At 40.9% G+C, this 26,672-nt stretch overlaps 2 protein-coding genes across 4 annotated transcripts; one reads left to right on the forward strand and one right to left on the reverse strand.

The window, feature by feature from the left end:
• Positions 1-556: 556 nt before the first annotated feature.
• On the reverse strand, positions 557-18,921 carry ptpn3 (protein tyrosine phosphatase non-receptor type 3). 3 transcript variants are annotated; one of them, XM_074683409.1, is made up of 27 exons: positions 18,776-18,921; positions 18,009-18,076; positions 17,340-17,481; positions 16,141-16,275; positions 15,917-15,959; positions 15,658-15,739; positions 14,497-14,541; positions 14,353-14,405; positions 14,149-14,266; positions 13,956-14,043; positions 13,771-13,859; positions 13,612-13,675; positions 11,966-12,168; positions 11,750-11,875; positions 11,488-11,649; positions 10,527-10,623; positions 10,355-10,432; positions 10,153-10,209; positions 7,481-7,637; positions 7,176-7,351; positions 6,893-6,983; positions 6,646-6,707; positions 6,382-6,528; positions 5,532-5,660; positions 4,204-4,349; positions 3,951-4,086; positions 557-1,422 (listed from the first exon to the last, which is right to left on the reverse strand). In XM_074683409.1, the coding sequence occupies exons 3-27, from the start codon at positions 17,406-17,408 to the stop codon at positions 1,348-1,350; spliced, it is 2,628 nt and encodes an 875-aa protein (XP_074539510.1). In that variant the 5' UTR covers positions 17,409-17,481; positions 18,009-18,076; positions 18,776-18,921; the 3' UTR covers positions 557-1,347. The 3 variants fall into 3 exon arrangements, with proteins under 3 accessions (XP_074539510.1, XP_074539511.1, XP_074539512.1); XM_074683410.1 differs by lacking the exon at positions 6,382-6,528 and having other exon boundaries at positions 558-1,422; XM_074683411.1 differs by lacking the exons at positions 5,532-5,660; positions 6,382-6,528 and having other exon boundaries at positions 558-1,422.
• A 4,321-nt stretch (positions 18,922-23,242) lies between these two features.
• sgk2b (serum/glucocorticoid regulated kinase 2b) lies at positions 23,243-26,608 on the forward strand. The gene is made up of 11 exons (XM_074683414.1): positions 23,243-23,498; positions 23,824-23,899; positions 24,021-24,090; positions 24,203-24,228; positions 24,461-24,518; positions 24,612-24,695; positions 24,795-24,926; positions 25,255-25,367; positions 25,683-25,902; positions 25,991-26,236; positions 26,318-26,608. Exons 1-11 carry the CDS (start codon positions 23,432-23,434, stop codon positions 26,477-26,479), a joined length of 1,254 nt encoding a protein of 417 aa, XP_074539515.1. The 5' UTR covers positions 23,243-23,431; the 3' UTR covers positions 26,480-26,608.
• The last annotated feature ends 64 nt before the right edge of the window (positions 26,609-26,672 follow it).

Raw genomic sequence — 26,672 nt, forward strand, 5'->3', positions numbered from 1 at the left:
TAATTAAGTGTTTCTGGGAGGTTCCCGGCACGGTGGTGATCATCATGTCAACCTGTATATCAGGGCCAGGAACCCGCCTAACACACCTCCACCTCCCTAACACATCACTGAGATGCTAAAATATGAAAATGGATTTTTTTTTCTTAGAGGTGTATTTACATTCACCATTTTTAACATTGTTTTTTTTTTTTTTTGCATTTAAAATTATACAAGCCCTGTTTTTTTTCTTTTATGAAATGAATCGGAAATTCAGTCAGCTCCACAGATCATACAAAACATCACATTTCCAATTGTACAATTTCCCTGCCTGCCATTTACACAGCAAACCCCCAGGCGGATGCACAAGTTAAATCAAAATAACTTTCTCTGAAATAAAAAAAAAGCAATTTTCTCGATACACAAATTTTCATGTCTTATCTGAGGATATATTCCTCTGATCCCAAAACATAAACCATAAACATGTACAAATCAAACCTTTAAAAGGAATGACACTGCATCTTTAAAGGACACTGTAATCTTGCAGACAGGCTCCTGAAACCCTCACAGATATATCCCTTTAGTGTCTCTCTGTAAGTCAGTATTTGAGAGTTTTGGTTGATTTATGATTCTCAGATAGTTTCACTGATATGATGCCAGCTTTGGAAGCACTCAGCTAAAGGTTAAATCAGCAGATTACTTTCACTTCAGTGAGCAGTCCCACTCTGCAAAGAAGTGTGAAAGGGGATTGACTAGCCTCTAGCACAGCAAAGACTCAACATAAAGTGACAAATACCCATTTAATGATCCGCTTTATAATGTGAAATGAAATGCGCAGACTTGATTTTATAAATCAGTGTGTTTATTTAGTGTCGTAATAATTTAAGAGTGTTGAAAAGAGGGTTTGATGCTTCCCACCACAACCTTATTGAATCTGCGGTGATCCAAAGCCAGCCTTGCTCTCCGTCTTTTGACAAACAGATAGACTGGAGGTTATTAGCATCCTCGTCTTCCCTTGCCGTCTGGTTTGATTGGAGGCATCAGCCAATGGCACACATAGCTTGATAAGGAGAGGCAACATTCCTGAGTGGCCTCTTGGACAGAAATTAGCAGCTCACATCAGTCTCTATGGAGACAGCAGCCTCTACAAGCATCATTTAAAACAAAGGCCGTCTAGGTGTTGAATCTAGGCTACACAGATCACAGACGGTTATGCTCTGAAGCTAGTTTCACGCTCATTATCCAGTCTGTGTCAGAGACCCACAGGCGACGACGGAGGTTAATCTGTGGGGGTCCTTCCACGGAAGTCACCAGTGATGACACGAGGCAGAAACAGCGAGTGTGTCTGTTCAGATCCTGTCTCAGTGTGGGTTAAGGTGCTGTAGATCCCCCCTGTTTCTCTTTGTAGACTCGCACAATGGCCTCGCACACAAACTGGAACTGACTCTGAAACACATTAAGCAAAGTGTTATTAGCTTTGACATAACACGTCTGTTTTTAAAATGTTAATCCTGGATAAGGCTTAGATTATTTTAAAACCTTCAAAACTTGTTTTTACAGACATTTGAAACATGTTTTTGGAATTGAGGCTTGACGGCAACAGGGAAACTCCATTTACTGAGGAGGGAACAGTTACTGAGTGAACTTGGCAGTTAGACTGACTGGGATGTGTGGATGAAAATGAAAAAAAAAAATAATGTCAGGCTCATCCTTGAACACAGGGAAGGTTTGTCCTCTAACTGTGCCTGTTTTCCATTCCTGTCAGAGACACAAACACATGAGGGAAACCTGAGGAAGCTTTCCATCAGCACAAAAACATCAGAGGGAAAAAGAAACCTGCGGGGACTGGATCCCCTTTCAAAATAAGGGTGATAGAGGTGGCAGAAATGGCCTAGAAGCAGAGTACTGACTGGAGGGCTGCCATGTTCCCAGCACTACTTTCTATCAAAGCAATGAGTAACACTTTCCTCTCCCTCCAAAGATACCACTGTGTAGCTGCAGAGCACAGCTTCCAGACCTCAGTTTTCCTCTCCCTGGTCACCAACCACCAGTGTTAAGCTACAGGAGTCACATGAATGCAAATCAATGAAGGTTCAAGATGACTTTGAAAACTTTATGCTTTGGTATGTTTTCTTAAAATGAGATTTTTATAAAAACTTTTCTTGAAAACGATTAATTTCTTTGCGATCCGCAGCTGATGAAATACATGGCACACTTAATATCTTTATAACTACATCCAGAGTGTTGTGGAGGCTTTTAAAGAAGACAGAAAGGTCAGACATAAAGCAAAAATAACAACCTTGTGATTGCCTACACCGACCGTTCTGTTTCAGTTCCTATCCACTGGTATTTCTCCTGAAGCGATTGTGTAACTGAGGCTGGGACAGAGGTTATTAATTTATGTCTAAAATGTGGTGGAAAAAAACTCAAAAAATAACTTTGAAGTGAAAAAAGAAGCGTGAGGAGGCTGATGTCTGCCACAAACAAGTCCACACAGCAGGGACGTAACAGAGGAGACTCTTCTCTCTTTGCTTCTCTGAAGAGCATCTGAAGTTATTTTTGACAGAACAATCAAAGGGTCTGTGAGGGACGAGGGTTTTGCGTTTCTTCACAAAGGATAAAAATAAACAAAAAATATAACGCAGGTGAAATAAAAGTCCCTCTTTTCACAAGAATGGGATGGCCGTAAGGTTGCAGTTAGATTAACTTTTTAACACCTCGATAATTTCTCTATAATCAGGGGCTCCAAAACTTTTCAGCCCCCCCAACTCAATCTGCTGCCACTGTTTGTTATCCTGGCTTAGTCACCTCAGAGGTCTGTGATGACAAAGAAATGGGAAAAAAAGATGAAGCATTTTCTGTTTGTATGGTGTTATATCAAAATTAACCCATATTTTTGTTTATAGTTATTACGATAATGGATGAAATATGCAATTGTTCATACTCTTCTTTTTACTCTGGAAGGCATTTTATGATAACCTGGCACGCCAGATGAACAGTTTCATATATCCGCCACGGAAATATTTCACAAGTCCATCTGGGTAGCAGCTCTTCCAATTTGTTTTCAGAGGCGGGACTTTAAAAAAAATAGGCAGCTGGTGATTGGCCGACCGTTCTGATTAACACACTCACCACAGACCAATCCACATCAAGCCACGGTATGACGTGGCTTATGTGAGCCGATACTTCTGAGAAACAATAGATGAACAACTACTGAATCATGAGAAACAGTTGTGAAAAAGGCGTTAGACGACAGCTTCCATTTTTATAAATTTAACTTAAGAATCAAAGGAAAGCTAACAAGTACGAAAGTCTGCTGACGTCACGTCTGCTCCACAGCTCCCGCCTCTCTTCCCTGATTGGGCCGGTCAGAATTTAGCCGAGTGAAATCATTAGTCAGTGGAGCCTGGCAAGATGGACCTGCAGGAGTTTAGAAACTGAATCAGGCAGGTCCGTCTGCTCTGCAAGATAAATTTTATGACCCTCCACCCCATAAAGATAAAAAGAAAATAGTAACATGTTAAAGAAAATGAGGGGAACAATGGCTGGAAAAGCAACTTTCACTGACTGTAGGATGACATAAGCAAGGTGACCTTGAATAAAAAGTTGTCATCGCTTCATCATGTAAGTCAATTAGACATTAGTGTGAATGCATTTGTTCATTCACATGTGGAATAGATGTTACTTCAAAAGCTAAAGTGACCCTAGTCTTTGATTTTAACCACTAATACCTGAAAGGATGTCTAAGCCCTAATTTAAGGAAAGTCCTCCCAGGAATCCCTCAGAGATATCACCTTCGCAGGAATGAGCCACAGGTATGTAACAAACTGAAAAAGCAATGCCTCTGGGCAGAGCTGAACCTGCATGATAGCATTTCAAGGTGCTTCTTTTATGCAACAAACTCAACAACAGCAGCAAATTATTCCCCTGTAGCTGGAACGCATTTACATAAACTCCTTCCTGGGTCTCTGTACCGTTGTCTGAACCATCATGGCTCGCTGGTCTCTCAGTGTTTTGACGATGTCCAGCGGGAACACCGGCTGACCCTGGTCCAACAGAGTCAGAGCTGTTTCCATGGTGATCAGAACACCTGTCCGTCCAATCCCAGCGCTGAAATTCAACATAACGATTAAGTGTACAGTAGAGGAAAGTAGAGCAAAATGTGACAACGCTGAATTACAGAGTGTCTGTGTAAGTGTGTGTGTGTGTGTGTGTGTGTGTGTGTACCTGCAGTGAACCATTAGTGGTTCTTCACCTTTCCTCCTCTCCCTCACTGAGCTGATGAACAGTAGGAAGTCTGATGGGTCATCAGGTACGCCGTGGTCCGGCCACGCAACATACTGCAGGTGTGTAACTGCACGTTCCTCTCCCCGCTAGAAAACACACACACACACACACACATGCACACACACACACACACACACACACACACATGCACACACACACATGCACACACACAAAAAGAAGTCAATCAGGGAGATTTAAAGCATTGCATAACCTGTATTTAAAACGACAAACATGTAACCCACATGAGGTTCACAGTGCTGTGCTGCAGGCTCAAACAGACATTATTCATTTTGTGATATAACAAAAACCCAGAGTTAAATAACAGAGCAGGTGAGCAGAACAAAGAGGCACGTGACCAGCAGGTGACACTGAGATTAGGATGTAAAGAGGGACACAGAGGGATGAAAAAGGGAAAAAACAGGCGCAGTGTTGGGAGGAGGATAGACTGGAGTTAAAAAAATAAGTGAAGACAGGGAGGAGAACAGTTTGGAGTTTACACTGGTCATGTGGCCTGTGACTCCATGCAGGGATTAACTCGCTCTGCCAGAGGAACAGATGGGCCTGCACAGCAGTATCTGTGTATGCATGTGTGTGCGTTCTGACTTTATGCATCCTTGAGCATTAAATGTTTATTCACCTGCCTGCCATGTAAAGAAGTCAGCTCTTTTAAGATCATTACTTACCTTAAAAATCACTCTGAAACGAGATCCTGACACAATCACACTTCCATGTATCCGTGTATCCTCTTACAGGTGTGCCAGAACAATATGTTATTACAAACTAATGCACACACACACATACACACCCATGCACCAAACCACCCACACGGAAGTGACTGTAAGTTGGCTGAAGATGACTTTAGGCCTGTGGTGAGCTCTGTGAGGTGACATATGGCACAAACATGGTACATGTCACTGCAAACATACAAACAGAAGAGCTCCGAGTTGTGTGGCCACGCTCAGGATTTCCATCTTTCATGTGAAAAACTTTGTGACTAGGGGCCAATGTTTCTCGTAACTGATCTCACTGCCAACTATTTCCTCCAGTCCCAAAATAATTTGGCCAATGTAAGAATTGAAAACAGAGCCAAAAGAAATGTCAAATGTCCTTTTTTAGGCTGAACAAAATCTCCAAGTCTTTATTGCACTGCAATGTTTAGCCAAATTCACACAGGGAACTTTTGAGAAGCTGAAAATAATTATTCAATTAACACCAAAGAAATATGTTTCTCTCAATCATTTAATTCACTTATCATGCAGCTGATGTACCTGAGTGTGTGTCAGAGTGAACTGTCTCGTCACGTACGCCAGGTTGCACTCCTCTGAGTGACACTTCACGCGCACGTGCCCATAATCCTTAACTTCCGGCGGATGCGGCCAGTACTGGTGGCACTTGGTCTGCAAAGTGTATGACATCAGCGACAAATTACATTACATGTGACGTGAGTCATCAGTCAGGAAACAATCTACTGCCCCTGCTCTACCAACCGAGCTCAACTCTCATGAAATCAACAGCGTGATGAGCTCAAGCCCAGAAGTCTGAGGAACAAAAGCTATTCATCAGGAGCAGGATGTGCACTGCTTTTAGTGTACTTGTGTGTGTGTGTGTGTGTGTGTGTGTGTGTGTGTGTGTGTGTGTGTGTGTGTGTGTGTGTGTGTGTGTGTGTGTGATCCTGAAGTAGAGAGAAGCTCAAGGACTATCATCAGCAAAATGATCAATTAATGAAGCATCTGGTAACCAAGCAACTGAGACAGAGACATATTCTTTCAACTAGACCTTGATATCTCGCTGCTACTGTCGATCTGTTTTCACCCTCAGATGATTTATCTATCAGACATCATCCTCACACTTCATATTTAGCTCTTCTGTGTGTGTGTGTGAATCCCTGTAATTACTCACAGCTGACTACCTTTATTATTATTGTGTTCAAACATCACCACATTATTACTATAATAATGTAGCGGATAACGAGAAACCGCACGTTGTGATGTGCAGAGTAATTACCACACAGCTGATACTGAGCTGTTCAACAGGAGTGTTCCTCCTGTCGTTTACTCCTTCCTGTGTGAAGATGACTGTTTGCTGTATGCACGTATAAACATGTAAAAGTATGTATACCCGTCCCCTTTCAGTCAGAGTTGTTAGCATGATGATGGTGTGTGTCTGCTGCTCCCAAACAGTCTGCCAAAAGTGAGTGCAGGTCTGTGGCAACGGACCCTGAGCGGCAATGTAACGTAAACACACACCAGACACTGGGGGCGCCACCTAAGAGACAAACAAATAAACACCCACAGATGCACATACAACACACAGAGAATGAGTTTACATTAAGATGTCAGACACGGACAGTCACATGGACAGTTTCATGTCAGTGATGCACACCGTGATGTGGCTGGCGTTGATGTAGTCCTCCTGGCCCTTCAGCACCACTCGGGTGGCATCATCTGGAAGGAGAGCAGCACGTCAGCGTGTGCGAGGGTCAAAACAGAACCGCAGGCTCCACCAATTAAATTTCATGAGATGCCACAGCAGTGAGCTCCACATCAAGGTTAGAAAGGTAGCACAGAGCGTAGAGAGGAGGGGGAAGCGGGTCGGCTTCAGGCACAGAGTCAGAATAAAAAGCACTTACAAGGTAAAACATCCTTATATCGATTCTTGTCCATGTTTTCAGGGAGTCGAGCACAGCTAAGGAGCAGACCAGGCTTCCTCCTGTATAAATTCTTTACATACAAACATACACAAACAAAGACTTCTGATCCCAGTGTGATCACAACAATATTGTTTTCAATTTTTAACACTTGGCTTAATATGATCCATGTAATTAATTTTAATGGGACAAAATCCTGCTTAAACAAAGACAAATTCTCTTTAAAATGCTTTTCACTGCTTAGCTTCAACCTGTATTTGAATACCTCAAAGTGGAAACACAGTGTGCCAGACTGTATTCCTCTCTCCAGCTGCCTCATGGATTCCTCCAGTGTCGTGACCCGCTCCGACTGGCCGGATGATGGGGACCTGTCCCCCGGTGATTGGCCAGTCAGCGTGAGGGTGGGAGGCAACTGCAGCAAGGGCGCCACCCGACCAGGACCTGGAATACAAGGACAGTTCAAGGATGTGATAAATATTCATTAAAAACTTGACAAGACAGTGAGTACTCTTGAATCACAGGCTTCACTAATTTTATCTTTCTCTCACACACACATATATACAAACACACCTTTACGTCTGATAAGCAAGGCCAGCTCTCTGGAGTGTGACTCTCTGCTGGCTCGTATGAACATGACAACCTGGTCATGTGTGTGTTCAGAAATGTCACGGCCGTTGATGAGCACCAGAAGGTCTCCCTCCAGAAGTTTGGGCTCACATCGACCTGCCTACAAACAGCACAGGCTGATGTTACAGCTGACATCGATAAAACATACACCACACTACATGAGTCACAGTTAAAACAAACATCATTAACCCTTTCAAATAGATCAGCATCAGTGTGTAGATGGAAGTTAAGAAGAAGAAGTTGCAGACTTGGTTTCGGTTTCTGGGTTTGATTACTTTAACTGCAGTTTTAGTTATAATCAGTCCATCCAGGAAGTTGTGATTTCTAAAATTTATTAAAAAATCCCTTCTCACCACCTTCCCCTTTTTTCACCAGTCTCTGCATCACTTCCCCAAATCTGACCAATCAGCCTAACAATTCCACAGGCGTCAGCATTAACGTCACTAAATCTGCTTCTTTCATACTCAAAACACCTGTTATTACTGCAGCCAGGAATAAAACATCTCAATATATCTTTAATGTATCTGAAAACTCTGCATCCTGCAAACTTAGAGAGACAGCTGAGTCATTTCAACTTAATCTGGCCTTAAACCACAGCTTCTTTACAGAGACTCCATACAGTGGATCTATGTTAATAAATGTGATATTTAATGTCTAATTTAACCATCTCAGAAACTATGTGTCATCCATATAAATCAGATTGTTGTTGCTGGATTTGGGTGGCATGTAATGTGCACAGTGTACAGCCTGTTTCACAATATCTTAAAAAGGTGCAGAGAAATAAGGAACTTCTGTTGTAGCAATCACAGGCAGCACCACACAATCCTGGAGGGACTGAAATTATGCTTGCGTGCTGTGTTCATGTTCGAAAAATATCCCCATTACTTTAAAAGCGCTGTATTTTTGAGTTACAGAAACATTTTAACCCTGTACCTGCAGAGGCTAATAATGGACCAGACATATTTTGTTACAATGGCTGTAAAATGGTCTGAAAACGCCTCATGTCTGAGTGATTCAGCCCCTCTTTTCCAGTAGTACATAAACTTGGATTTTTAATATCTGTAATGTAATTATTGCACATGGAAGTATTATTAGATTTAAACAAGATAAACACGAAAGCAAAATCTGTGTTTTAAGGAGTTTAGAAAGACAGAAGACTGTAACTGATGGTAAGCACAGCTTCTCAGCTCTCTATCAGTGAAGGAACTTATTGATTTGGGCAAAAACTCGAGGATTTACGGTCTTCAGAAGCACATTTGTGATATTTCTGGTGTCTCACTTTGCGGAGCTGCGTCACATGGTTGTGATAAGGGATGGGTACCTTTCACATTTGAAATGATACCGTACCAATGCCTGGGATCTGGCAATTGGTACTGGTACTCAGCGGTATAAATCAGGGGTGGCCAACCTGTGGCTCGTGAGCCACATGTGACTCTTTGTCTTTCGGTGTGTGGCTCTTTGATCCATTCATTAATATATATATATATATATATATATATATATATATATATATATATATATATATATATATATATATATATATATATATTGATGCCAACGTTGGGATCAGTATTGAACAATATTTGGGTGTACAGATTGATACTTAAGTTTCAGTTTCTCTTCTCTCGTAGGAATTTAAACACACTTACAAACACAATAAATCTCACTTTGAAAATACGAAATGTATCGATTTTTATTTCATGTCATTTCGTTTATGCGTGAGAGGAACTGTGTTTGTAAGACCACTTGTGTGATGTGGCTCTTTGTAGCACCACAGCCATTTTTGTGGCTCTTGGTCTCTGAATGGTTGGCCACCCCTGGTATAAATTTTCACTACTTTTTGGGGTGTTTATGTTTATGATAATAAATATTTAATTTTTTTTATAATGAAATCTCAACATTTTTAATTTAACATATAGTTTTTTCAAAAACACATAATGCTGTGCTCATGTCAGGCATGTAAAATCGCCTACTCTTCCACTCCCTCACAGTCACAAGGATGCGTTTAGGCACCGAAACATGATACCATTTGATTTTACATGAACACTATTTCGGTAATTTGGTACTACATATGGATTTCGGTTGGTACCTACATAAGTACCTTATTTGGTACCCATCCCTACTTGTGATTAATAAACCATATATCTCTGGAAAGCGCAAATTCTTAGGTTTCAAATGCCGTTTGGATTTTGCTGACTGAACAAACGGTGACAGAGTTAAAGTAATAACACTCCAGCCAAGGTACATATAACAGGCACTGACGCAGTAGGTTTAAAGGTCAGGTTTAAAAAATTTATTATCCACACTTTTTTAGATGGTGGTCACATTTATCAAATAGCTGCTCTATACAACCAACAACCAAAATCGCAGGGGTATTACATTTTATCCAAGAGTTATGATTTTCTGTTTGACATGAACCAGAATTCTCAAATAGCTGCATTGTAATTTATCTTTGACAGTCTTATTTTTTAATTGTCTTATCATCTCAGGTCTATTTCTGCTAAAAAAGTCAGCCCTCAGTCTATACTGTGCTTCAGTGTCATAATACAGTTATCTTGGCACAACCCGGAGACAGTACACCGTCACAACACAAACACGCCCAAGTCTGTTCTTACCGGAGAGTCAGGTTTAACGTGGGATATGGCGAGAGGCATCTTCTGATCCACCCCACCCTGCAGGAGTTGGGAAATTGAATGGAGCAAGAGTGAAGGTGGAGTGATGTTACAGTTACATGAGTTAACAGCAAAAATAAATAACATTATACCCTGTGTAGCGAAGGTACAAGACAAAACAAAAGAATGAGAGCGTGAGACCCACTTTGACGTTGAAGCCGAACTTGCCCTCATGGTCGGGAGCAATACAGATCAGCATCAAGTCACCGTCGCCTGGGGCACCCTGTGTGCACATGTGTGGTAAACTCATATGAGAGTCCATGCAAGAATATCCAATGAGAAACATGTCTGTGTGGAGTTAATGACAGTAAGCAGACCTTGTAGTTTTGTAAGCTGTGGTCCCCATCCTCCTCTCCTATGCTATCATCATGTAACAGAGCTTCATCTGGTCCTTGGCTGTAAGATCCAGTGAGCCTGAAAGAGAAGAATTAAAGAGAGTCTTTCACCCTGATTTATGGATCAGCTTTGCGTTTTTTGCCTCTTGCCTTTATTGGATAAGACAGCGAAGAGGATCAGAAATATGGAAAGTGAGACTGGGGATGGCATGCAGCAAACATTGGATGTGGCAGGATGGAGAGTGGAGCCTTAGGCTGTTGTGTTGAACACTGAGAATTTGTACATGAGGAGTGTGCTTTAACCACTGAGCTTAATCAGTGCCTACATTTGGAATAAATGTATTTGTTTCATTGGCCATGTACTAAAGAGGACATCTAAAGAGAAAAAGATGGATTGTAACACATTTAGCTAGCAGCTAACATTCGTAAACAGTCCCTTGAAAGGAGAGCGGTGGTATGCATATGAAACACAGTTTAGGGTGAATGATTTTAAGTAAATATTTAACACTTAAAGGTCTACTTTATCTTAACCGTACAACGTTTGTACCAACAATCTCACTACTTAACAACAATTTTGTCTCATTTTTTAAGATACAGGAATATTAGTGAGGAGTGATTCATCGTTCTTGTACAATCAGTCTTAGGTGAAGGCTCTGTGCTAGAGAGAGGTACACGCATGAAACAAACAACAGGGAGGGTTCCTTTCAATTAGTTAGCCAACTCGTGAGACCCAGTTAAGTTAAAATTGGTGGCTACAGTCAATAAAGTTGTGACTTAAATTACGTCAGACTGTGCTGTAATTTTTGCAAGTGTAGTAACCAGATAGTAGCCAAATACCTTGCCTTGCTTTTACCTTAAAAGTTGGTAAGACTTACACCCACATACACAAAAGCTTTAACATTTTCAATACCAGAGTGTTGATTCTGTAGGAGCTGGTACTTACTCGTGTGGTGAAGAGTCTCCTTCGCTGTCCTTGCTGCTGCTCACAGACGCCCTGTATGTGTAGAAGACGTCCTCCCCCTCTGACATGTCTTTTAAGTCGCTGGTCAATTCCACTGAGGATGGACGGGGCTTTCGTATGCCATGTCGAACTCGAGGACTTCGCCTATCAGACGGACAAAGGTGGGTTTATGACCTAGTTGAATGGTGAACAGCAATAGAGGAACAACAGCATCATTAGCTGTAGATGATCCTTCAGGTTGTACCAGTTTGGGGTAGACGGGGGTGATCTTGAAGGCAGACTTTTGGTTTCCAGATGATCTGATGATATCGACCTCCGCAAGACCGGGTTCCACACCATCCCTCCAACAACTCGCTGGCACACTGGACCACTGCGACAGGAGATTGGCAGAAAGAGAGTTTTCGCACTTAAGCACAGAAACACTTAGAATAACATTATACCTGCTCAAACATTGGCTCACCTCTCAGGTTTACTGTTTCCCAGACCCAGGTGTTGCGTGATTAGCTTTCTGTAGCTTTGAACCGTGCTGCTGTTGTGTACGGGGCTCCTGATGGCTCGGTTGGAGGAGAAGAAGGAGTGATGATCCACGCAGGACCTCCACAGGTTCTTACAGGTCTTTGAACACGGCAGAAGCAGGGATACCTCGCAATCCTGCGTCTCCCCCTGCACATGTGCCATTCATGAGATTATTTTGAGGCACAATGTGATGTAATTACAGTGTCCACAGGAAAATCTCTGATATGCAACTAAAGCAATAACAGGCAATAAAGTACAAGGGATGGGAATTGATAAGATTTTGTCAATACCGATGCCCTTATCAATCTGATTCTTTATCGATTCCCTTATCAATTCCTGTTGTGAAATTTCTTGGTACAAAAAGTAGCTTTACAGGTTTTCGGTGTCAACAACATTTAATTGAGTTTTTACTTAAAGTGAATAAAATGTAATTGGTCCCTGAGTCTGGATATTTCTGGGCATAATTAAACAGAAACTGGTAAAAATTGCACACAATGTGACGTTGATGTACTGTGTTATAATATATTAATTCAAGTAGGCCATCTAGTGTCTCAAAGTGGTTATAGCAATGGTTTAGGTTGTTTGGAAGCTTTCCGTAGTTGTGAAGTCAGCCATGAGCCTTTCAATTGCCTGTTAGCTTTTCACATTTGAAATTCTCAGTATTTTTTTTTTTTACAAAGAGTTGATGTGATATGTTTCTGTGATGAAAGTTGAAATTCTATTCTGAAGCTGAAGTTATACTGATGTATGCTAACTGCTAGCATATCAATGCAGTTTCCCATATACGTTAGCATCAAGCTTGCGCTATTTTGTTATTTTGGTAAATAAGGTGATTTATACCATTTCAAAACTGAATATGAATCTCATGAGAGATAGTAATGTACATTTCTTTATGAAGTCAGTTCTTCAGCGAAACTTCAAGCTGAAAATCCTGTATCAGAGTTTTTCTTGGGAAACGTTATCTAACTGCTAAGCTAAGATAGCTGCAGCGGACTAGTCGACATAAGGCCCAACGGCTCCGGCACAATGTAAAGAATTGATAAGGGAATCGTTAAGCACAAAGGCTAACGATATCAATGGATTGAAACATTTCCAAGTGATTCTCAACAGGAACTGGTTTTTGATTCCCATCCCTATAAAGCACAGTATCATCTTGTACTTCTCATATATGATTTATTGCTTCTTTGAACCCAAGAATCAGGAGATGCTTGTTCAATCTAGTGCTGCACCATTTGGGGAAAAGGTGCGATTTGGGATTAGGTGGACAATATTGCGATTGCGATTGTGCTTGCGATTTAATAAAAAAAGTTGTGTCATGATGAGTCTACAGACTTGCTTGGTAATCATGGAGAAAAATCTGAATTGCATGTGCTGACATTGCGATTGCAATTGCGATAATCGTGGAGCCCTAGTTCAATCAATGCCATATTTACATCTACGAGCAAATTCTGTACCTGAAAAATGGAGCTACAAAAAAGAACCGAGCCCAATCCTTCTCTTTCACTCTATGAATGCATTAAGCTAATAAACGAGCAAACTGTGTGTTGCAAATTTTAAATTTTGATGGCAAGTGATGGCCGAGGGACTCACATGTTTTCGTTTCAGATGTATAACAAAGCGTTTCCTCTTGAAGGAAATCTTGATGATGTTCCCCCTGCAGGGGAAGAATACTGCTGGTTAAAGGCCTCAGAAAATACAGGAAACAAGCATCTAAGATTTAATTAGTAGCACCATCACCACATCACTCACCAAGGAAAGAAACTTGAGCAAATCATATTACAGAACACTGCAACACCGCTGGAGGCCAAACCCACCATCAGTGGGGCGTTGTTGGAGTCCTGAGAGAAATTAAGATGAGGTAGGAAAAAAAATGTTTTGCATGGAAATCAAAGCAGAGGATGAAATGTTACACAAACGTTTAAATGAGGGAGTACCAAAGCAGCATGCAGCTCCACGCCGTACAACTCCAGTGTCCGCGCCGTGTTGAGGAAACACAGTTCTGCCTCACTCTGTTTCAGTCCCCTGAGATCACATGCAGAGTCACACATTCAACAAGAGCAACACAACACACAACAAACCAGTTGTTAAAGTTCCAACTAGATGCAACAGACTGTCTGTCTGAGTTACTTGTGTTGTGGATGCAGGTCCTCCACTTTAGACAGGAAGTCTTCATCCTGCTCAGGAATGAAGTAGCTCTTTGAGAGGTAACCAGGAAGGTGAGACGGAGAGTGATCCCCCATCTCAGCTGCAGGCGACAGAAAGAGACACTGAGCATCCACACACACACTGACATCTGCTCTATTTGTTTCTCCTTTGACAGTGAGGACTTACATTGCACAGCATAAGAAGCCAGCACTACAGCTGCACTCATTGGGCACTTTAACCTGCAATCAAACTCCATGATTATACAGAAAAACAGCTCAACGCAAACCTCAAAGCAAGCAAACGTGATGGTGCAGTTTGTGTTGTACTAACCGCCCTTCTCTGATGTCACTCCTGATCTGGAGGAAGTAGAGATGCCTGCAGGGAGAACAAAACAGGAACTTTACAAACTCAAGCCAAAGCCTCAGGAGGTTTTTGGGCATGATGGCAGCTTGACGGTCTCACCAAACCGAGTGTTTACAACTTCAGGGTCCTTCATATGATGCACACTCGCTCCAGATGACTTTTTCTTTTTTGCTTACATTAAGAAAGCGAGACCAATTAATCAGGTTGGTAATTTTTAGGTGCAATAACTTACTAGAAAACATTTCAATCAATTAAATTGTCATCTTAAGAGTTTTAAAATGTACTTTATCCTGAATCTGGAGTTATTTATAAGAAGATAGATAAAACATATAAAAGACCAAGCATTTAGGAGGAAACGCTCTGTGGGAAACATACACAGAAAGACAGCAACACTAATTTATTAGTAAGTTATTTTATAACCTTGACCCAAGGTTACCAAAACCTACTGAGACTTATCAAAAGATAGCATTATGCATTATGTGGACTGATTTGTTGATCCCTTAATGCTTGCGGATCCATGTTCTGAATTATCCGGAGAAACATTATAAGGCCCACAATACTGTTTGTCCCAAAACTCTCCACGCACATCGATGGTTCCCAGAGTACAAATCTAACTGACTTCAAGCTCCTCACAGATCTGACACTGTGGTTATGTGTAACTCTACAGCAGCTAACAGTCATGAGATCTGCTGTACACATTCATGTCCTCCACACAATCAACAGCAATAATTTTGGTGATACTAACAAGGTTTGGTTTATAATTTTCCAACCCCCACAGTTTCAGACGGTTCACCCTAAAAACATCAGTCTCGGTTGCTCTCTGTGTTAAGCTGTAATTAGCAAATGGACACGTATCAACACACAGTTGTTATGTGAGTGTAATTAGGAACAGGCTACACAATGCAGCTGTTAAATACCTGATTGTCATTACGAGTACATTAGCATGTCGCTGAACATTGTTAACAACAGGATGTTAAAATACATCCAAAACCAACCACCAACTCACTAATTTTCTCTAAAGCTGCTGCAAAGAAAGGGCCTTTAAAGTCAAACATCATCTTCAGATCAGTATCTGGAGAGAAATCACTGCTACAAAAACCCACATAACAGAGAGGCAGGTAAACTCACCTTGTCTGTTCATGCTGCAGAGAGTTGGGATCAGAGATGAAGAATCGCACTCTGAAGTTCAGATAAAAAGGAGAAGCCAGACCTGCAAAGAAATGTCATCTTGTCAGAAATGACATAGATCTGTGGTTGCAAGTTCACCTTATTCATCCTTTTCTCTCCAGCAACTCCTCTGTATCACTGAAAAATATATTTAAAAACAAAGAAATATAAAATGTATTTCCCAGGAGATTGGAAAGGCTGTCAAGTCATGGGAGGATACCTTTTATCTGCTTCTTCAAGGGTTTCTCTGGCTCCAACCATCTCTGAAAGAAGGAGAGGGAAAGAGACAGATTCAGATTCATACAGTGTACATGCTAACTAGGGCAAAAAAAAAACAAAACATGTTAGCATAGCCTGTGGTTATCATCATCCAAACAGCAATGAGTGAGTGCAATATGGAGCAATGTCAGCCCAAAACGTGCAGCAGATGAACAGCGAGCTCACAGGAGAGTGTGTGTTGGCTGTGATCGAGGCGATGCCAGAGCTGGACTCTCTGATCTGCAGACTGAAGAGCTGCTTCTCCTGCAGGCCCAGGTGGTCACATACTTGGTCCAACAGAACCACGCCTTCGTCCTGCTTCTGAAAGAAGGAAAAAACAAACAGTGTCACAGCCTGTGAAAACTTTTAGTGAGACATAGTTTTATATCATTCCCATTTAATGACACCGTGCCTGGGGTAAAGATTGGGGGCTTTTGGGTCTCCCTGTGTTTAATCTTGAATTAAATCAATTATAAATCTGAAAAAGTAACCAAGTGATGAATATATTAATAAAATAATATGATTTTAAAAGGACCATCTGCTGCACCACCCTCTGATGGATTAACTATCTATTGTTTAATTAAACACTTTGAGAGATCACCCACTGCTTATCCATAACATCTCCCATTTCTCCTTCCACTTTCTGTTACCAAAAGCATAATCACATCAAAGACGGCAGTGTTTACGGTAAACTGCAGTCAACAGTGTGTTCCTGCAGCAAGGAAACATCCTTTCTGATGTACAAAGACACAAAATTCAGCTTTCAATTGGATGCAAGAAAACAATAAACCTTAGTCTATAGAGGAGAAGCACAGCAGCCATAAAAAGAAAGTAATAAAGAGTTTATTATTGAAACCCTTCTGCACATTATAACCACAGTGCTTTCCCTGCTCTCCCACCGTTCACATAAAGATGCTGCGAAGCTGTTGTCCTAGAAGCAATATTGTGATTGCGTTTCATCATGTGTGTGAGTGTATGGCTGTCAGTATGTGTGAGTATTTACTGTTGTCAGGCTGCATGTGGGTTGTTAAGCTGATGATGTAGAAAGGCTCCTATACTAAGTGGGACAAGCTCTACATAGGCTACAGGAGGTAAGTGTGTTCTTTTAACTCAAGGTCACAGTGTTCAATAAGAGACGTGGATCAATGGGGACGTGAAAGAACAGTCGTCTCTACTTCATACAGTGACACTGCAATCATTAGCAGAGCAAACAGACTGATGGGAGCAACATATGATCTCCTGCTACACAGACAGGAAGTACTGTGTATGTGTGTCTCTGTCTATGAGTGTGTGTGTGTGTGTGTGTGTGTGTGTGTGTGTGTGTGTGTGTGTGTGTGTGTGTGTGTGTGTGTGTGTGTGTGTGTGTGTGTGTGTGTATCACGCACGCTGACTCTGAAGGTCTCGATAGTGCCGTCCAGCAGCTGAACTAGGCAGAGCAGGTCCGGTTTTGGCATGTCTGTTACCACGGTAACTCTGCCTCCCTCTCAAGACAAACACCCTGCCCTCAGCTCGTCACTGAGAGGGGACCTGGAAACACACAAGCACACACATACACACACAACCACAAAACAGTGTCAGATGTTTCCAGGCTGTTGTCTTCAAATGAAAGCACCTCCCTCAGGATTACATTGTGTGGTGAGTAATATATGTGCTGGATGGAGCATCAGGCTGCAGTGAGTAATGCACTGTGAATGCAGAGGAGTGACTGCTTGTGTCTATGTCTGTGTGTGTGTGTGCGTGTGTGTGTAATTTCTTATTATTTGGCCTGGGTCTGAACATGTCCCTTCCCTCTCCCTGCTCCTCTCCCTCTCAGTCTCTCCCCGCCTTTTGCAGGCAGCTGAATGATAAGAATGTTAAACATTTTCAGAGTTGAACACGCCCATTGAGAGAACTACAACTGATCTCAGAGCAGCTGCTGGAAGCAACGCACAAACACTACACATGCACTATTTATTCATGCATGCAGGTACGCGCTCACCTTGCCTTGAACATACTTCTAGATGTGTGCGATTCTGTGTGTCAGCATCGACATCCAAGCAAGTGAATGAACTTACATGTGTCCTGTCTTGGTTTCCAGGTAAACGATTAATGGCTCCAGGTCAGCCTGTGTTGCACACTGTTTCTGAAAGGACACACAGCGTTTGAGTTAATGTTTGAACAGAGTGACCCACTCTGAATATGTTAAAACAAAACACGTCCTGGACTAAAGATGAGATTTCCATAATGACCTTCTCACTAGCGGGCTGTGATGAATTTACAAATACATCCAATACTGAAGCTAAAAAGAGTCATTATTGATGTATAAACAGGATTATCTGGGTCATTTGCATCTAGCTCAAGATCCAACATCAGCCTCATGTGAGGGCAGGGAAATTCGTCTGCCACTTTAGGATGCCCTGCACACAAACAATGGTTTTCAGACACAGCTGTAGTAAAGACATTAAAAGTTAATGTAGCAGGATTTTACAGATAGCATCTAGCATACATGCTATAGCTATATCAAATGCTTCTGTGGCTTAACCAAACACAAACAAATGACCCAACAGGGCCTGTCAGAGACTTTCAGGACCAGATCTGCCGTCCAACTCTGCCAGTCGGTCGATAATGAACCCTACTTTGACCCCGCTGTACTTTGAGCCTCAGCGCGAACAAGGAACCTGTTGACAACCTGAAGTTTTGCTACAGCTACACCCAAAAGGAGGAACACTCTACGGACAAACTTTCCTGAAACCACGGCGGTCCTCGTAACTGCCACTCCAACAAGTGAATGTTTCTCTCTTTTAAAAGAAGATGTTTAAAAGGCTGAAATATCCGTGTCTACCTCAGTGTTCCCTCCTAAGGACAGCTCACGTTCCTCAAAGGGTCCGCTGTAAGATCCTCTGGACGGGGCGCGTCGGAGGAGCCAGGTATAGTTAGGTAAATATCCGGGACAAGTTTCTCATCCCTGCCTGCGCTGACTCCGCGCGGCCCCGCCCCTTTCGCCGCGCGCGCTTCCTACAGGATGCGCGTTCAAGACGGCGCGCGCGCAACGCTTAAAAAACTAGAGTGAATGACACTGGGTAGGAGTGAGAGTAGGTCTGAGGTCATTGGGCTGACCTGTATGTTTCAAAGACTCTTTCTTTAGAAATTTGGCGGTGGAAGTACAAAATGTCGTAAACGGTTAGTAACTACTAATCCAGAGGACTAATCACAGATTATTCATAGGTGATCAAAAAGGTTGGACAGAGTTTCAGAATGACTCCAAACTATAAACTTGAAGAATGAGATAAAATTGAATTATTTAAATAAAACTAATCATTAACCTGTGAATGGTTATAAAATTTTTTATCAATAATTATAACATATTCAATATTATTATTCAAAAATGTAATGTGCTGTATAAGTACTGCTTTTGACCACTTTCAAAAATTAGCTAACTGGAGAGCAAAACTAACTTTTATACTTAAATACTCAAGCACATAAACTATAATATTGCTGCATTTTTGTGGTATTTTAATATATTTTTCATTATGCGATATTGCAACAGGGATAAGATGAGCACCATTAAGAGCAAAAGAAAAAAAGTATTTAACCTGCAAAATGATCCAGTATAGACTCTGAAAATATAAATGTTGATAGAATCTATTGAGAATTAAGCGAAAACTGCATTAAGGTATTTCTTAATTGTTTAAACAATGCATAAATTGTGTGTGGTAAAATTATATTGAATGTTTTCAGTGGCAGTGATACAGCCAACTTTTACCAAATAGTCTGTTAATCAATATTTCTTAATTGGGTGATGTTTCATACAGTCTGTAAAGTATTGTGAATGATCAAGATTTTCTCTAACAGTCACTAGATAGAAACATGTTTTGTGAAGGACACAGGACAGAAATGTGTGGCTCCTTTATAAATTCCTCTGGTCATCTGTCACCACCTGCAGGGCATACAAAGTACTACTGCAGGGATATGAGTAATTTGAATATTGCATCAAAACACTTCAAGCCAACCTGTCAACAGTTCTGTAAAATAGTAATTTTTGAAAGGCCCATGAAAAACTTCAATTAAGAACAAGCATGCACAAAAATGACTTTTCCTATCAAGAGGGAAACATAAATGTATCAGGCATGGATTTAGATCCTTTATCCAAGGAATAAAATTTGGATACTATGAAGTCATCCCCTCAAAAGACGTAATAGCCTAAACTAGTATGAAAATACATTTGGATACTTTAAAGACAAATAATCAATTGAGTGTGCTGAGAAGTAACAGTAAAGTCAATCTATTCTCCAGCTGGTTGGACCAACTTTGTGGAATTATTTTAAATAAAATTCTAAAAACTCCAAAAGTATAATTATTTTAAACTTAAATTTTTATTAAAGAAAATTAAAAGTTTTATTACAACCCACTAAAATCTTTATTCCACTCTATTTTACTTTATTTGTACTCACTTGTGCCTACAGTCTATCATCTGAAGCTGCAGAAGGTCCAAAACTGTGCTGGTCTTACCTGACATTTACAAGTACAACCAAAAAAAAAACCAAAAAAAAACTGTATGCAGTTGATGTGACTACTAGCTAATACTGGTTCAGATATCTCTTGATTTAAAGCTGACTGTTGGAGTGGTGAAACAAAGGGCATGAGTTAAATGAAAGAAAAACAGGGGAAGAAAAGAAGGCGATAGTGCTGATAATGTATCTTTTCCTCTGGACCTGATGTCAAGACAGGGGATTTGGCCACAACCGGTGAGGTTGATTTGTACATCTCTCTGGTGGGTTTCAACTCTAGCAGGAATGTTGTTGGATAATTGAGATGTGTGTGTTGTGTTCACTGCCCCCTTCTTGCATTCCTACAAGAGAAGCCAAACAAGCCTTGGCCAGATCCCCTGTGCCGTCAGCGTGATGGAGCAAGAGGTGTCAAACTAGCAGAGACCAGTTCACTTTGGGGTGACAGGTGGGTAAGGGAGGGGGTGTTTCTCGCTTCCACTGTAACAGAGAGGAACCTCCCCCCTGTTGCTGTTCAAGGATCAGTTTTCTGCAACTGTAATGAAGACACCCTGTTCTAACTCTTCCCTGCAACTCCAAATTTAGACTCAGAGACACAGGGACAAACTGCACCACATGTCCCATTTATCTCATTCACACCCTCTTATTCTGACTGGATTACAGGGACACTTTTTCATTACTGTTTTTTTGTCAACAGCAATACTTCCTGTTAAATTTTGGCATTACCTTTGTTTCATTTTATTTTTATTATTATTTACAAGGCTCAGTTAATCCCGCTTTCTTTTATACATGATTATTAGCAGTACTTTCGTCTGCTTTTCCCTCAAAAATATGCTGGCTGCTTACTGTGCCTCTTTGGAGCATTTCCCACTCCATGTCAGTTGCTTACATAATCACATGTTAAAATTGAATTTATGCCAATCTATGCAGTGTCTATGTTAATCTGGAGGTCAAGAACTGTTGTGATAAAGACAACCAGGCTAGCTGCTGAGACTGGAGTTTGGTCATATATCACCACCATAAAAGTAGGTCTGTGGTGGTGTGGACAGGCCCCGATATGTCACATGCGTGCACAAGCCACATGAGTCAGGCAGAAAGAAAGTATGCGGTCATGTGCTGGAATGCTGTCATGAAATGCACACATGTAGTATGACCTATTAACTGCCTTAAGGCCACAGGAAGCTGTGAGCTGCAAATCTCAGGCTATAAAAGTAATTTGTGAACGGCACAAGCTGATGTATTGAAGGCTCGTTTTGGTTATTAATTACATCACAGACCGTGTCATTACAAGGCAGTGAGCTCATGAGCACCCTGTCCTACTTACCTCAAGGGGGCAAGACCTCAGAGCGATGCCTTTAGGGACCAACAGATCATATCCTCTAAACACCAGTTTCATTGTTTTGTTAAAGTGACCAGCATACATATATTAAGCTTGAAATATAGTCATGTGATTATTCTGCAATGATTGGCTGATACTAGCCAGACAATTACTTGTAACTATAATTACATCAACATTTCTGCCAAGTATTATTACTATCTGCCCATAAACCCTTGGTAAATGTGCCTTTCAGACAGGTTCAGGTTCAGGTTTAGGTTACCTTATTTGTACCCGTAGGTAAATTTTTCTTGCAGTCAGTACAATTGTTTCAAAACAACAAAGACAAAGGTATAACATTAAAAAATGTTAAACACAAAGACTATAATGCCTTTATGTTTTAAGTTTATTTAAAAAAGCAAACAAACAAACAAACACTCCTTATGTCTATTTCATAAAATGATAGTTTGTTGACTTTTGTGATGTGCAGTTGCCATTTTAAGGAAAAGTGAACATATTTTTACTTTGGTCAACCTCATAGCTGGATAATTTGAAGCCTGTCTGTACAACAACAGGGTGTTTGTTAGTTAGTTTATTTTGCACTTTACTCCTTGGTGTCAGTCCCCTTGGAAAGGGTTACAAAAAATCCAGACGTATAGTTAACAAGATGGTTTATGTTCTGCAGAGTATAATTTTAACAAAAAAATATTGTGTACTGTGGTGGCCGAAATTGTAAATACAACTGACAGATCAGAAAAATGTTTGGACCTCTTTTGATCATTAACAAAATAATGAGCATAGAACATGCAGATGGTAGCTGTGAGCACAACAAATTTTAGATTAAGTGAGTCCTACTGCTTCTATGTCCACCTTTCAACACTAATGTTGGCCCATGCCTTCTGTAACTCAAGCCAAATGCTTACCTTTGAATGTACTAGAGATCTGCCAAGTGTATTTTACAACTTGGTTGAGGTCTGGACTTGAGTGGGCAAGTCCATTTTTCAGTGTTCCTTTTTTGAATAAAAAATGACCTTAATCTCCTTATGATGGCTGTATTCAATGCTAAAAAGAGCATAATGGCAGAGTCACTATAATGAATTTGAATATATTTCATTTGTTCTTTTGGTATTTCAACAGGTAATTCAGTAAAAAATACTGGAGCCTCTTAAATATGACAAGTGTCCAAATGTGTAAATAAACAATTTGAACAATTTAGAGATTAACAAATGGACGGTTTATACGTGACAAAGCAACACAGAAACAGTTTTTGTGCCAAGCAGAAACAGCCATAAAATGTAAAACAATTGCACCTGTAATCCAAATCTTGTCATTATTTTATTAAATATAAAACTGATTCAAAATGAAAGGAGGGTCGTCGAAATGTGGTAAATAATGCTGGAGTGACATTATAGGTGCCAGAAATGTGAGGTTATATAAAGGACTCCTACAAAGTATCCTGCTTAGTTGCAAAGCCTTATGCTAGCACACTGATATCCGAGGGTACTTGAACGCAGCCGTGCAAGTACCTCAGTCTAGACAGTGATCCAAAGCTGAGCAGTAGCGCTGAAAGTTTGGGACAAGCAGGAAGGTTGTGCTTCTAGATAGGCTAGCTTTTCTGCCTCTTTTCAACTTTTTTCTTTTAATGTGCTCCAAATATAGTTAGTAAATACTCCCTCAGATGACTGTGACTCAGGAGCGTCCCATGACCTACAGTAAGATGAGGGCGCTCATGTCGTTTTTCTCAGGTAAGTTCAGGTTGACACGCTTCTTTACGTTACGTTTTAACGTCAGATAAGCTTCAATTGGCGCAAAGTGATAATTACAACGATATTGAAAGAAACGATGAAAGGTAATTTTAAAAATGTGGCAATTTAATGCAATGCAAGTTTGACAAGAAATGGTAAATCTAATAGTAAAACAAATCAATATGAGTGTAATTAGAAATAATCAAACCCTGTTAAACTGTAAAAGGATGCTGATATCAGGGTGAGCACTCGGGGGCTAATGCTAATTACAGCTGTTGAGCTCTTATGTAAGGGTCTAGCTGCTAATTCCCTGAATGTCTTACAGCTCTGCTCAAGGGGAAGAAAGTTGGCCTCAGTGACTTCCTACACAAACTTGTGTCCAGCCAAAAGCTTTGCCAACAGTAAGCTAGCAACACTAGTTTCATGTTTCCCACACTTCCTTTCCTGTATTGAGTAAGTTTAAGAAAACAGTTAAAATAATGTTTGATGAATAACATCCTGCTTTTGGCCTCCCCACTGAAGCCTTGATCCTCAGAAAATCCTGCAGCGAGAGAACAAATTGAGACGAGAGAAGAGGGAGAAAGGCACAAGGGTAAGTTATGCAGTGGAGGAAGGTTTTTTAAAGTCAGTACTCCTGAGTGTTGACAGGTGAAACTGAATCTGACCATCTGACCTCACTGACACTATGTGTTTTCTCTTCTCAGAGCCCAGTGAACACAGAAAGCTCACAGTAAGTCGTTTTCTCCTGCCAGAAAAACATTTATATAACTTTGGCTGTTCTTTCATTGTTATGTCCCTTTTCAAAAATGAAGAAATACGTTTTAGGAGGGACTCCAGATAGCTCTGTATTTGGTATTCCACAAAACTAAGTTATTGCAACTGAAACGATACATTGTTCATGGGTAAACCTCGTCGCTGTTGGGTTAAAATCTGAGGCACATTTTCTGTTATTGTACTGACAGAATGAAACCCTCTGATTTTGACTACATCAAAGTTATTGGCAAAGGGAGCTTTGGAAAGGTAAGTGTTTTTTTAATTTGAAATCTAATGTTTTGGCTTTGAATGTGTTTTAAGAACAGAGAATAAAATGTATTTTTTACACAATTTTTGCAGGTGCTTCTGGCAAAACACAGAAAACAAGGAGGATATTATGCTGTAAAAGTGCTGCAGAAACAGATGATTGTCAAGAGGAAGGAGGTATCCACCTGTCTGTCTGTCTGTCTGTATGCATGTCTTTCTGTAAGTCTGTATGTCATCCTGCATGTCAACCAGTCTGAGCCTGTTGTGTCTCTTTAGCAGGGACATGTGATGGTTGAGAGGAGCGTACTGCTGAAGGGACTACAACATCCATTCCTTGTAGGGCTCCACTTCTCTTTTCAGACATCAAACATGCTCTACTTTGTCCTGGATTATGTTAATGGTGGGGAGGTATGTGCATAAATCACTACTCTCTGTTAACTATTGGTCAATTAAAAACTGTTTTTTTTGTTTTTAAATAAGTATTAGCTCATATGAATGGTAACAGAAAAACAGAAGCATGTGATTAGAAAACAATGAAGGCCTTAGATATAAACAACAGAGCTCTAATGCTACTTCTGTCACCTATGTACCTACAGCTTAGTATGAGATATTTTGAAACTTGTAGTCACCAAACTAGACTTAAATAATCGACAGCTGTCTACGTGTTGCTGCTTTTGTGTCTATTTTTTCCTCATTTTTGCAATCTTAGTAGTTACTCTTGTGTTTTCATTCTCAGCTCTTCTACCATCTTCAAAGAGAGGGGTCCTTTCCAGAACACAGGGCTGCTTTCTACGCTGCAGAGATGCTTATGGCGCTTGGCTACCTCCACTCTCTTGACATCGTTTATAGGTTAAAAGAAAACAAACATCACACACAAACATAGACAGGTTATTGCAAAGTCATTATCCAGAGTTTTCTTTGCCCACTGCTGGAACATGCTCCACATGTTAAATTGATGCGTGCAGGGAACTAAATGCTCCCTTTAATGAGGGCGCTGCATAGAAAATTAGATGACTAAAAACCACCATGTTGTCAGATGTCACATAAAAAATAAAAAGCAAGGGTTGGTGGGGCCTACTTCACAAAGTGAACAAACTTAATAACCTAAATACATTATTTCCTGGGCCCTGTAGATTATTCTAACTCCATTTGTTTCTTTAACAGAGACCTGAAGCCAGAGAACATCCTACTGGACAGTGAGGGTCACGTAATGCTGACTGATTTCGGCCTTTGTAAAGAAGGGGTGGCCATTGGTGGGATTATGAACACATTCTGTGGGACCCCAGAGTATCTTGCTCCAGAGGTGCTACAAGGCCAGCCGTACAGTCCAGCAGTGGACTGGTGGGGTCTTGGCACCGTTCTGTTTGAGATGCTTTTTGGCTTGGTGAGTAAACAGGAAGTCGTCTTTTTTGTTTAATTTATTAACTCCTTTGCCACTTCTATGTAACTTTATTCTTTTTCCTTTCTCCTAGCCTCCATTTTATAGCCAAAGTAAGGCAGAGATGTTTGAGAACATTCTTCACGCTCCTCTTAGGCTGCGCAGTGGAGTCTCTGAGGCTGCCCGTTCGCTTCTGGAGGGACTGTTGCAGAGAGATGTCAACAGCCGCCTAGGGGGGAGCGGTGACCAGGTGGAGCTGCAGGATCATCCCTTCTTTGCATCCATCAACTGGGACGACCTTCTGGCCAGGAAAATTCGACCCCCGTTCATCCCAAATGTGGTAAAAGTGATTTAAATCCTCTTTTTTTATTCATCAAACTGCATACCTGAGTGTGTTTTAATCCCAAGGCCTCCTCTTTAGACTAGTCCATGTGACGTCAGCTACATCGACCCTGAATTCACTCATCTGCCTGTCCCTGCCTCTGTGAATGAGAGATGCCAGGTGGGAGGGAACAGCGAGGCCTTTCCAGGCTTCTCCTACATGAACCCTGTGGAGTATGTGGCAGTCGAGCCGGTTTCATAACCACGCAAAATCCTCTGAGAGCGTGTTTGTTTAAATATTTATTGTTATGAATTTTTTAAATCAGTCCTTTTTTAACATTTGAGGAAATATTCTTAAACTAGCATTGCACTGAGCTGCACGTCCCTCTGGTTACACACTAAATAGTAGTATGAGTTTATACTTGTATTTTTTTTTATCATTAGTACATTATGTG

The sequence above is a fragment of the Halichoeres trimaculatus genome, unplaced genomic scaffold (assembly GCF_033239565.1).
Source record: "Halichoeres trimaculatus isolate MK-OKI-2021-1 unplaced genomic scaffold, fHalTri1.1 fHalTri1_scaffold_12, whole genome shotgun sequence".
Lineage (NCBI taxonomy): Eukaryota > Metazoa > Chordata > Actinopteri > Labriformes > Labridae > Halichoeres > Halichoeres trimaculatus.